The sequence below is a fragment of the Athene cunicularia genome (assembly GCF_003259725.1).
Source record: "Athene cunicularia isolate RWA chromosome Z unlocalized genomic scaffold, athCun1 chrZ_part1, whole genome shotgun sequence".
Classification (NCBI taxonomy): Eukaryota; Metazoa; Chordata; class Aves; order Strigiformes; family Strigidae; genus Athene; species Athene cunicularia.
Genome location: NW_020799142.1, coordinates 19,315,747 through 19,328,511, shown reverse-complemented (window position 1 = coordinate 19,328,511; position 12,765 = coordinate 19,315,747). Strand labels below are relative to the sequence as shown.

The 12,765-nt window shown below is 37.7% G+C and overlaps 1 protein-coding gene across 1 annotated transcript in view; it reads left to right on the top strand.

The window, feature by feature from the left end:
* Window positions 1-9,018, top strand: part of PARP8 (poly(ADP-ribose) polymerase family member 8) — a 133,052-nt gene extending 124,034 nt beyond the window's left edge. Inside the window, exons 23-25 of the mRNA XM_026865796.1 lie at window positions 187-256; window positions 2,458-2,542; window positions 3,184-9,018. Of these exons, the coding sequence (XP_026721597.1) occupies window positions 187-256; window positions 2,458-2,542; window positions 3,184-3,286 (258 nt within the window). The 3' untranslated portion in view covers window positions 3,287-9,018. The remainder of the gene's footprint in view (window positions 1-186; window positions 257-2,457; window positions 2,543-3,183) is intronic.
* The last annotated feature ends 3,747 nt before the right edge of the window (window positions 9,019-12,765 follow it).

The window sequence follows — 12,765 nt, the reverse complement described above, 5'->3', positions numbered from 1 at the left end:
ACAAATAATATATATGCTTTTAGAAAGTCTATTACATTTACAAATACAATAGAAAAGATTTAGAACTACTTCCTCTATCTTTGTTCATTAGTAAACCATTGAAAATAGCAGCCCTCTCCTTTGTTCCTTTTTCACTCCGCTTGGCTTAATGCACTAATTAAGTTTTCTCATGTTTTTACATCTCAGTCACAGAAGAAAGGACAACAGTCACAATTTCTGCAAAGCCGTAACTTAAAATGCATAGCCTTATGTGAAGGTAAGCTGAAAGCCCTTGAAAAACTGGTTTAGTCGTGGACAGTGTTACTGGATGCAAATCAGGGAGACCTTTAGTTCCAGTACTGGTTGGTTTTAGGTAAGAGACTACTGGTAGGCGTACAAGTACTTGCTTAGTAGCTGACCTTTATATTACAGTTCAGAACATTTCCCTCTTTGAACAAAATCTGTAACACATGCTGAACTTCCATGAAATATTCATACGCATTAAGTGACTGATCATCTGGTCTGTCTTTCAAATGTGATCATATTCCTAAGCCACCAATATAACCCAAGTTGTGGCCTTTATTTGAAACACTGACTTCCTGCAAGCTCTTGACAAATGCATTCAACACCAAAAAGTCAGAAAAAACAGCTTTGCTATTGAATTTCCAAATAATTTTTCACTCCTCAGGCAAATACCCTATTCATATTGTAACAAGTCTATTCTCTGACTCCTTCAGAAATTTTGTGAAGCTAAAATCCAGTGCATATGACTACAGCCATTCTTGACAGACATGGCTATTCTTTTAATAACTAATGAAACCTCAGCAGGTTTTGAGAACAAAGAATTATGGAATTTGAATAAGAATTGTAACAGTAATTGGTAACTAGTCTCAAAGGCGAAACAAGGAGAAATTATATTAAACTTGTCCTTCATTTAGACCATCTGTTAATTTTTAAAACTAAAAGTTAAGACAGATGGTGGAGAAGATGTTATTACAAATTGGAAGCTTTAAAGTATATATGATACTTTTTAATACATATATTTTTGAGAACATTCAAATGCAATATCTAATATGATTATGGAGATGTCTGTCAACATGAAAATGCAATTTGATCTGAACAGCAAAATACAGAAGTTTAGTTCTAAGACTCTCAGAAGAAGATATGAAATTAATCTAGGGTTTACTAGAATTTACTTGGCATTTGATGTTTGAAGTTTCTAAATAAACATGACATCTTTCCACATTCTTTCCTCACACTTACTAATAGATTACTGATTGTCACCAGCACTGAACAGAGCAGATAACCCCCGCCGTTGCCCGGCTGGCCGCGCTGTGTCTGATGCACCCCAGGCTGCGGTTTGCCCTCCTGGCTGCCAGGGCACACTGCTGGCTCACCGTGAGCCTGCTGTCAGCCAGCGCCCCCAGAGCCCTTTCTGCAGGGATGCTCCCCAGACACTCCTCTCACAATTTAATCTTGTGCTTGGTCTTACTCTGACCTAGGTGCAGAATTCAGCATTTTGACTTGTTAAATTTTAATCCCATTAATCATTGCCCAGTTTTGCAATCTATCTACATCCCTCTGCAAGGCCTCCTGTCCCTCAAGAGAGTTAACAGCAAACTTGCTAGTGGTGCATTCAACTCCTGCATCCAGATGGTTGATACATATACTGAGTAGAACTGGCCCTAGAGCTGAGCCCTGAGGATCACTGCTAGTGACTGGTCTCCAGGCAGATGTAGCCCCGTTCACTACAACCCTTTGAGCTCTGCCCTGCAGCCAGTTCTTCACCCAGCACACTGTGAACCCACTCACCCATGGCTGGACAACTTGTTAAATGCATGTAGTGTTTTTTTTCTTTTCAAATACAGACTTACAGCATAGCTTCTACCTAGCAGTAAAAAGGTTTGTTTCCAGTGTTGTCCTCATTCTGGTGTTAAACAACCCATGATCAAATACATTGCTGTTTTCTAAACATTGAGCAAGTTTTGGCAAGCTTGTGATCCCCTTGAGTCCTAATTGGTATGCTTAACTTTTAAAAATATTTGGTAGTATTGCAAATCCCAGATTTGTTATATCTGTTTCAGGCTTTGTCTTTGACATCTTATTTTCAGCTCAGCCATCATTAAACACAAGTATCTGTGTTCTAAATGCTGGTTAGTTGACTCAGATCCTCCTTAAGTCATATTGCCATTTAAAATGTTTTAAATAAATATACTTTTCCATTTTTCATTCCAATTAACAACTGTCTCCCAGACATCCATGCTTTCTGGAAAATATAACATATTTTGGAAACAAGAATCAAATTCATCTCCCTGTTTGTACTAGCAGTCAACTCAGGGTCTACCCCACACCACAGACATGCAGTGGAAAACTACACATTCCCAGGAAGCTATTTAAAGTATATATAAAAGAAAATCTTTTAAAGCAAATTTTCTAGGCATTTTTTCATCACTATGAAATTTATTCCTTCCCTGATAGTGATAACCTCATCCGATCTGCACAAACATGGAGAGATATGGGTAGTTCCCAATACGGATCATGTGTGTACAAGATTTTTCTTTGTGTGAGTACAAGGCTTCTTTTGACATTCAGCTTCTGTTCATCCTAGAACTTTTCCCCCATGTTCCCTCTAATAGTTGTAATTGAAGTAGATAAAATATGTTTTTTCCTTTTCACTGAAAAATTCTTTTCAGTATCACTTAATTTTTTAATCTTTCTCTGTACTTACTTTTCTTAGGAAATTTATGGATAAACTATTGACAAAGGCTTAGTAGATGTTTTGTTATAGAGTACATGGAGAGCTACAGATTTTTCCCACTCTATAAAATTACTTCATGTTATAGTAAGTTTATCCATGTATCATAAAATATCATTTCTATCTGGCTGTATGTTTTAAAGCTGAGGAATTCATTAAAGGCTTACTGTCTATGATGTGAGCATCTCTCCTCTCACCTATGACTTGCCCTTTTTGGGCCCTAGTGGCTTATTCAGACTTAGGCTTTCAATAACAATGGCAGCCTTACCATCCTTCATTCTCTAGAGTTTAGGATCTGCATATAATGGTGAAGCTCAGCAGAGCATTTTAATACAAAGATGTTAACATATGGAATAAGCAGTCTTGATTATTGAATGAAAGAGTTTTGGATGGGTTTAGGTAGATTAGTAAAACACTAATTTGGTTTTATTTTCTGTACTTTTTTTTAGTTATGAAGATGGTCAAGTGGGTGATACAAGTATAAATACACAGGAACCAAGCATTCATAAAGAGATTCTTCGAGTCATTGGCAATCAAACTGCTACTGGTTAAAAGGACCACTCTTATTTAATTGATGTGATTTGGAAGCCTTCCTCAGTCTCAAAGCTGGATTTTGAACTGAAGAAGATGCAAAAAACCTAATTTATTATTATTATTCTAAGCAAATTAACCCTTTGAATACTTACTGTTTTCTTACTTAGTATTTCTTATCTCATCAAAATACCTGACATGGTATGAATTAGCAACTGTAGGGGTGCAAAGTCTATTAATATACTACAATTAATAATAATTAAACAGGCATTTGGGTTGCTCACAATAAACAGACTTTAAAAAGGAGTTTTGTGCTGATATTTTTATATTAAACTTCAATTGGAGGTTTTAGTACTGTATCTGGTATTTTAAATTTAGAATGAATTATAAGTGAGGGAGAAGATTTTATAGCGGAGCACCTGTATTATGCAGGATACTTTGCAATAAGTAAAATATTCTCATATTTAAACACAATAAAAGGTTGTCTGGAACATGTCAAATTAAAAAGATTGGTTACCTGCAGCTTCTTTGATTCATTTTATTTTACACAAATGCAGTTAGGGTTTAGAGTCAGAGGTTAAAACAACAATACATTTTTTATTTAATGAGTGAAACAAAGCAAAAAGTAATGAATGGGATGGTGTTTAGTTTTCTTTATCTTCTCTGGAAACACTCTTATCCATTAAGCAGCTCAATTGCATTTTTTAATTATACAAACCTCCTGAAAATCCTGAAGCTGTTAACTTCATTTTACAAATTTGGCTTTTATATACTAGGTAATGTGTTCATCTTAGTGAAATTGCTCTAAGGTTAAATTTAGACACATATTTAAAAGTACATGCTGAATTGAGGCTTTTACATGACTGAACTGATTGTTGGTACATCAGAACAATCAAATGCATCAAATGCAAAAATTTACTAATTTTGGTGAAATATTTTTATTGATTTATTCATAAGAAAAAACAAAACAGTTCAGATCTCTCTGTGCTTTTTCTAAGTGAGCATGGTGGCAACACAGGTAGGGATGGGCCCAGTCTCCAAGGCATAAAGCATGTCCTGTGCCCTGATGAGTGCCCTTGGCAGCCCTTAACAATAGCTGTCCTGAAGCATCAGTCACACCCTTGAATATGGAGAGCAGTTTAACTTACCTTCTGTAGAACTGTTACAAGCAAACTCAGAAAGCAAAATTAGACTGAATCCTCTATCATGTTATTTTCATAATAAAGGTACTGAAGCGCCAAATAACAGCAAAACAGAGCACAGGCGTGTTTGTTTCTTTTAAACAGAACTGCATTAAATATGCAGTAATGGATGATTCTTTCTTTCTAGTTCAAGCTACACTCCCTTCCTTATTACTTGCTGCAATCGAAGTTCCATCCACGTAAAATAGTGTTATTTGGTCTAGGAGCACATACTTTGAGATGTATTTTAGCACTCGAGATTTATTTGCTGGGGACTTCAGTTTTTCTGGGTTCACATACAGACTTGTAAAGCCAATTCTGTTTGAAAATTGCATTTTGGTATTGAATTTCTGTTGACTTTCACCCCCATTGGTGGACCGCTAACTTGAGAGCTACTACTCTAATTGTTATCTTTTATGTTGGGACACAGGTTAACTTCTTGAAACAAAGAGGATTTCTGAAATTTGTCTTATCTACATAAGGACTGCCTTGGGTTGTGTAAGTGTACAAAATCAGCATAATTCAGAAGTGAAGCTGAAGCCCTGGAGTAACCATCTCTCTATAATTTGTCCTGCCATATGTGTCTGAATCACTATGTTTTGAATAACAAAAAGAAGCTAGGAAGAAGTCCACAAAGATATCCTACGTTGACTTGCTGGACTCATAGTCTACTACTCTGGGAGGCCTCCTCGAAAAAATAGGAGAAAAGAAAGATGACCATGTGTGAACTGGAGAAGCCAAGTAAGCAGTCATCTTCCCTGTACCCTCAAGCTGCAGCGGAGTCACAGTGAATCCCTTGAAGGAAGAAACTTGGAATGTAGCTATGGCAGCAAGTTAGCCTTGGTTTGCACGGTGGGGGTCATGATACTGGCCATGCATAGTGCCATCATAAGTACAACCCCTGGAAAGGGGAGGGAAGATACATCTCTGCCAAATTTTAAGACTGCTCAGGGGTTTGTTTTAAATGGACAAGCAGGAGGAATGGACAGTGTGGAGGAAAGCAAGTCTCTGAGGTATATGTAGGCATTGCTGTTGTTAAGGTGCCTACTTCAGGGAGTATTGAAGCGACTGACTTAGGCATGGGGGAGGAGGGGGATGGACAAAACTAAAAGACAGAATGTGATGAGCTCGGGCATTACAAAGCAGTGGGAGAGAGGGCAAAACTTTTCAGGGAGAAACGTAGTTCTGAAGAGACCAGCGGTTTGATGGTAGGAAAGAAATTTAAAAAAAAAGAGGAACTACCCAATTAGCATTAGCAGCTCAGTCCCACACAGTGCATGGAAGGAAAAGGGATTGGGAGAATGAAGCTGCAGTGTGGAGAAACACAGCCCATGGAGTTATGATTATGCGGCAGCACCATGCTCAGGGCAACTGGGCCACCTGGGAAGGTGTCATGCTGTAGGGGACTGTGGAAGGACAAAAGCCCAGTGTGACACAAACAGCAATTGAATTAAACCAAAAGTCGCTTTCTACACAGTAACTCGGTCACTTTTTTCTTTAGCCAATATATTAACAAGAAAATTCTCAGGTGTTACATTATCTGCAGGTGAACATGAGTCTTCAGATCATTTAACAAAGTATTAGTTCTCATCATTAAAAGGTGAGGGAAAAGAGGGAGGTTCTTTGAGGGTCTGTTACTCAAAAATAAATAGCCCTCCTATATCAAACTTCAAAGCTGAAACAAAGCCTTTATCACCAAGAACTGGAATGAAAAAGACCAAGGATGAGATTTTCTTTGGAGATTTTCTTTGAAGGATTTTTCCCTCATGGTTTTATCCAAGGGTAGAAGTTGCATGTTGCCAGATTGTTCCAAATACTTACATTCACATGGATTCCAGGGGATGAAAAATAAAAAGTCAGAGTCATCTCAGCAAGGACCTTGTGTTATCCCCAAAGGCCTTGCATTTCCCTTCCTCTATTACCATGCACACGTATTGGTGATAGAGCATACCTTATAACTGCTGCTATAAAGATGTAGGCTTTCACAGATCACTTTTAATCAAAGAAAATAGAGCCCTAGGCTCTACTATCTCTTTTGATAGAAAACTCCATGAAGCCATAGCTATCTAGCTGTGACAATGTCCAGCACGGAGCAACCAAGGGAATTCTTGGCAAAGAACTTTCTACCATCTTCCTATGTCCCACAGAACAGTACAAGCCCTCAAAGGGGGAAGGTTTGACAGAAAATTTATGTTAATACCTTAATGTCGCACCCTAATTCTGAATTGCCAGATTTATACTTCAGAATATTTTAAACATTGACAAAGGAATAAAAAAAGTTACTTTTAAACCTTTCTTGGTATTCAGGCAGATATGTAGCATTCAAGGGGTTAAGCAATTTGAATTATCTTCTCTTATGATCAATGAATTGGCATAGCTGTTTTCTTCAGCAGTGCTATACTGTTTTGATAACCCGAGTCTTTGGCTTCATATTACTTATCATTAAATGGCCAGTTTGTGTAATATTCTGCTTAATATTTTACAGGAACTAGTCAATGACACCAGAACTGTTTATATTTTTCCTCTAAAGCCCTTGAAAACCTGTTATTGATGCTATATTATTTTAATATTATAGCCATTGGTACTAAAAATGCGTCTGATGAATAATGCTAAGATTATGCTTTTGTTAATACGAATTTAAGATCAGTGCAAATGAAGACTTTGTTCTTAGCAAAATTACACTCTGTTTATATACCACTTACTACCATGGAAGCAATTAGCGTACTTCCAACATGGATGAGTATAAAGTGCAAAAAACCCCCAAACCTAAAAGGGACAACTTAATGAAGAAATTAATGATTTTGAAAGAATCACTAAAAGAAACCCTAAACAAATATAAAACCAGTATCTAGTTACATAAGCATTTTATTAATTTAGATGGATTTCTTCTCGGCTCTAGAAAACCTAAGCCAGATGCAAAGAGCATGAGCCATGACTGACGGGCAGGTAATGCTACAGGAGCAAAAGCACTATGTAATCTTAGCATTTTCACAACAGATAGGTTTGGGGCCTGATCCTGTGTTGTGCTGGGCACCCATCAGAGGTGCTGAGGGTCAGGCCCTTGAATAAACATAAGTGGTTTTTGTACTAGTCAACCCTCGCTCTCACGTCTTTTAGAAGCTGCTGAGGCAAAGGCCTGTTGTGATGGGGTCAGCATGCAGACACCCATGCGTTGCCTGGCCTGTAGGCCCAGGCAGGAGTTATCAGGACTCAGCCTCTCCTTGGCTGCATGATGGCGGGATGGCAGCCGTTGTGGTGAGGAGGAAGGGCAGAAGGAGGGGAAGCCCCCAGCAGACAGGACCCAACTGTGCCATGCATGGCCCCTCCACCGTCTGCTGGTGCTGTGGCCATTGTGCTGGCAGCACCGCAACAGCCTGGCTGGTGCTGGCCACACATCCACTTGGCTCTTAGGGCACATAGTGTCCTGCAGTGCTTATTTGCAAAACCGAGGCGTTAAACTGTTGACCTGCGCAATTACTTCATTACAAACACTACCTCAAGGTGAAAGACGAGCCTGTTGACTGAAGTGAGCAAGGTCTGTTGTTTGGAGAGTGGTTAAGATTATGTGTAGCACTGAAAGTTGCTCAGAAAGGATCCTGAGTCTAGTCAGCCAGGTCTGTGATAATAGTCAAATTTAATCTCTGAAGTGCTCAGGAGTAGAGGAACATCTGTGCTTCAGAAGGGGATAAATAAAAATAGGAACATTTACTCAAAGCAGAGCATCATTCTGTGTGCACGGTGTTGTATAAAATGCACAGGGATGTCACCAGTATTTTGAATTTCTGGATCTAGTTTTGGAAATGTCAGGTCTGAAAGCACTGACCTCCTCTGTATTTCCGGGAGTGGCAGTTTTGTGCCCCTGCTCACTAGCTGGAGTAACAGCCACTGAAAAGAGCGGGAGGAATAAAACACCTTGAGCTGCTGTTTCGTAGTATTTTGATTGCGCGCTCCTGCTAAGTTTCAGTCCGCCACAGAATGACTATGATGTAAATTAGAACCCATTACACTTTACAGTGGGATTTTGTATACATACTAGGTATAAGATTTTTGTAAGAAAAAAGAAAAAAAAAATAATTCAAGTAGTTTGTAGATTAGCATATCTAGCGTGTGAAAAACCTGTTGAAGATTACATTAAACATTTACCAGCAAGTCAGTAAAAGTAGTCCTTATACACAGACTTTCAACATAATTTAATGTTATAAAAATAATTTTTGAATTTACCCAGTATGTATTGTATCTTTGAATTTTAAGAAGCAGCCACTCCTTTATGTAAACATAAAATATGCCTATGTTTCTTTTAACTCTACAGCCTTTTTTTCTCTAAATAAGTTTATTAAATTCTGTGCACAAACTAGTACTGCAGCCTGCTATTTAGCCTATGGTGCCTTAGAGTTACTACAAATATTTAACAAAATGTACATAATGTAAATACTGCCAGAAGATCACTAAGGCCAAATATTTTCTCTATTCACTTTTTACTGCACTTGCTTTCTATTGCTATTTAAGCCTCTTTTATCCAGCTTTGTAACAGTTATAACATTGTAGCCAATGTAAATGTTTACTTTCAATAAATCAGAATTTGTTCAACAAGTACTGTGCATTTGGGCAGTATTTTGAGAACTCTGTTCGAAGTTAAACAGTTGTCTAAGAATTAAACAGCGTCTGAAGCGGTTTCTTTCACTAATCTCAATGATATCTAAAGGTTATGCCATGCTTTTACACATATTACTGGAGTCAAATTTTTCTGCAGTCATCTTTTAAAAAACACTTAGATGAACAGTGAAGCCAGCTTTCCATGCTGTGTTTATCTGAATGGGTTACACAATTGGTTCAAAGTAGAGATACTGGAATTAAAGCTGTATTATGCATGTATAGTATCATATAAAATGCATAAGGTTGTCTCAACTGCTTTTAAAGAATCCCTCTGTTTTTCTGTAGTGCTGTTTTTGTCATGAAAACACAGCAAATATATGACAAACCATGTTCTACTTTAATGTGGGTATGTTTAAAGTATAAATGCACATCTGCAGCTCATAAAATATGCAGACATTTGTGAGACTGGTCATTAATTCAGTGAGCGTACAATTTTTTTCACTGCCTATGAGCTCATTTTAATTATGGGTCGATATTAACTGGTATATTTTGAAAGTTTTAGCTTTTGCTTTGTTAAATTAATCATTTTGTCATTGCGGATTTTAGGTTGGAAAAGTCAAAGTGGTACTATTATTTTCAGTAGTGTTCAGTATTTTACACAAATATAACTATGGGAGAGAGGAAAAAATATATTGTTGCTACCCTAAATGACTGATAATTTGCCTTTGATTGGAGTGTACAGACTGGAGCTTGAATTCTATAATGGAAGAGATATTCCATATTTTGGAGACCTTAAAGTTGGAAGAAACAGTGACTTTCAAACTTGAAAAACAAGAGCTGAATCAGTGGCAAAATCTCAGACCACTAAAATCAGTACCCACAGATAGCAGGAGAAACAGGGTTTATACCAGTTTTGGCTTAACTGCTTCTCCATTTCCAAGTCACTGCATTGCAAGCTCTCTCAAGATGCATCAACAGTCAGTTTTCCATTGAGGAAGTTTATGGCATATTGTCTTCACCTGTTGAAGAGTTCAGTGTGAGACCCAAGAGATAAGTAATCCAAACACTATTTGACAGCAACATGAAATTATTGCAGTGGACCAGAGCTACTTTCAGATATACACAGTGCCTTTTTGACAGGAAGAAGAACAGAAAATCTTCAAGAAAATATGGCCATTGGAAAATGTACATACTGTATTCGTTAAGCTGTCTTTGCACACTTGACCAACAGTAAATTACTGTGCAGTACAGCTTGCAGCAAATAATCATTCACAGGTCACACAGCCTGGGCCCCCTCCAAGAGGGATTTGTCCACCTGAGATACTGGGAGGCTGCTTAAATAGAGTTGCAATAAATGAATGAAGCCCATAGTAGCCGAGGGCCACAACTTTGCTAGGCTCCAGCTCTCAGCACAGTGCAAGCTCTTCATTTACTAATGAGGAAATCTTAAGGAATATAACAAAGGTTCATTTAGGGCTCAGTGGCTTGCAAAAGTCTAGTGTCAAAACAGGTGACAAAGGGGAACAGCAAAAAAAAAAAAAAAAAAAAAAAAAAAATTTAAATTGGCATTTTTTATTAGTCCACATAATAGCTCCCTCGGGATTATTTTCTTAAATGTGGCAAACATTTTCCATTCACATTTGAGGGAGAGAAGTGTAATTCAACACACGGAAATTGAAGCCTCTGAACAGGGCATAAGACCCTTTTACTAGCAGCACTGAATGTAGCAAGCCCCTGTTCAAGGCGTCAGCTATTGGATTTCAGCCAGTTCCAAAAAACTGGCATTTTGCAAAACGCTGAAGCAGTGGGAATAACGCTAGCAGCAGGAACAGTGACTGCTGCAGAAGCAAGAGCAGCACAGGTCTCCAGAGATCGTGTCTGGAAAAAAATACAGGAACTCCTGGCTTAAGGTTTGCTCAACAAAAGCCAGAGCTTATCATCAGCAAAGCAGTTCTAATTTGTAACTTTTAAAGAGAAAGATTTCCATTGTTCAGGAGAAACAAGAAAAAAAAAAAAAAAAGAGTTTTCTTCAACCTGCTGTCCTGTAGCTGTATAGCTCAGTCTAGTAGCATGCTTGGGGAAATGTCCCACTGTACTTGCATGTAGCAGGCTTACTTAGAGCAGTAGCAACTTTCTTATAGATCACGTGCAGAATGAAGAATGGCTCAGTTAACTGACAGTTCCGTGGAGCCTGTCTCATATTTTATTTACATATTCTGATGGAGTCTGGACAGGTAAAACAGTCCAGAAAGGGAATAGGTGGCCAATACTTTCCTTGCTGGTTTTCAACTCTGATCAGATTATTCTTCCCATGTGAGCTGTTGAATAAACAATTTTTCTGACTTTAAGAAAAAAATCTTGCTCCCTCCATCTCTCCTAGACAAATAGCTTGGGGTTTAGAGGTATTTCTGCTCACAGTCATCTATCAAGGTTAGTTCAGTATGAAGTTTGAGGCTGAGAGGAGTAAGAGCCCAATTTAATTTAAATATATCTATTAATGTAATTATATAAGTATATATTTAAATGCAAATGTATTTTCATATATATAGAAATGTAAATTAAAACAGCTCTGTTGACTCAAAATTAAGGATCAGTATATCACTGTTTACAACACTTTTGACAAATGCGGTGTGTTACAAATACAGTTTTTAACTACCTTAATCTGGTAGCTTTTGGTAGATCTGACTTCTCAATAATGATATGTTTTGTTAGAGGCATTTAAATTCTTGCCTGTGGGGAATTTCAAGGGACTGGTCATGCCTCCTCTGTAGGTGTTATGTCGTAGCTGGCATGTTGCTCTTCACACAGTATTCCAACTGTGTGAAATTGTATTATTACACTATTTGGATTTTTATTATCTTCTGCAAACAGATTTCATGATTGCCGTGCTAATCAGTAGGACATAAATATCAAAAGCTCAAGTCTGTTCTGTGGCTGCTAAGCTGCTCCTACTTGTAACATGTTTTTTTCTGATTAAAAACTATCTTCATTTATGACTATTGTGAAGGAAACACCAAGGTCTCCCTTACTACCTTATCTTTTAATATCAGCCTTTCTTCAGATTTCTTCAGATTTCTTTAGATACTGTATGCTTTGGACCTTTGCATCTTTTTTTCAGCTGCATCTCTTAACCGTACCGGCAGCATTTGGTTCATTTTACGCTCTGGTTACAAAGGTCTTTGGGTGGCGCTAAACAACTTGCTAAATCTGAGCTGTGGCACCTCTCTCACAGGCTGGTTTATCTTTTTTTTCTTTTTTTTTTGGTAATACCAGAAGTAGAGGACTTGTTGGGGAGATGACCATTTTGCTGTTTGTTATGTTGTTCAATTACTTCCTATTCGGTATACCTATGCTAATGTGACCTGAATTTCTGATCCACTGCAGTTCTCTTCCCAGTCAGTCACTCTTTTGCTCACACAGCTAGCCTTTACAAAAGCATCAAATATTAGCATTATAATACAATAATGAGAATGTTTCAGTTAAAATGAAAAAATGTGCTGCCATGAATAATAAAAAAGTATTGAAAATACAGTCCTGCAATATGAAAAGCATGTGTACAAGCTATTAACTTATACATTAGAACAAGAATGTGTGGCTGACAGAGTATGCCAAGAAGGATGCTGTTAAAAGCTAAGGAGTTTTATACACACAATTTCCTCTCAGAATTTCCCATCATCTAGGCAAAATCGGTAGTGTAAGTTTTAAATACTCCCTACCTGTAATTCT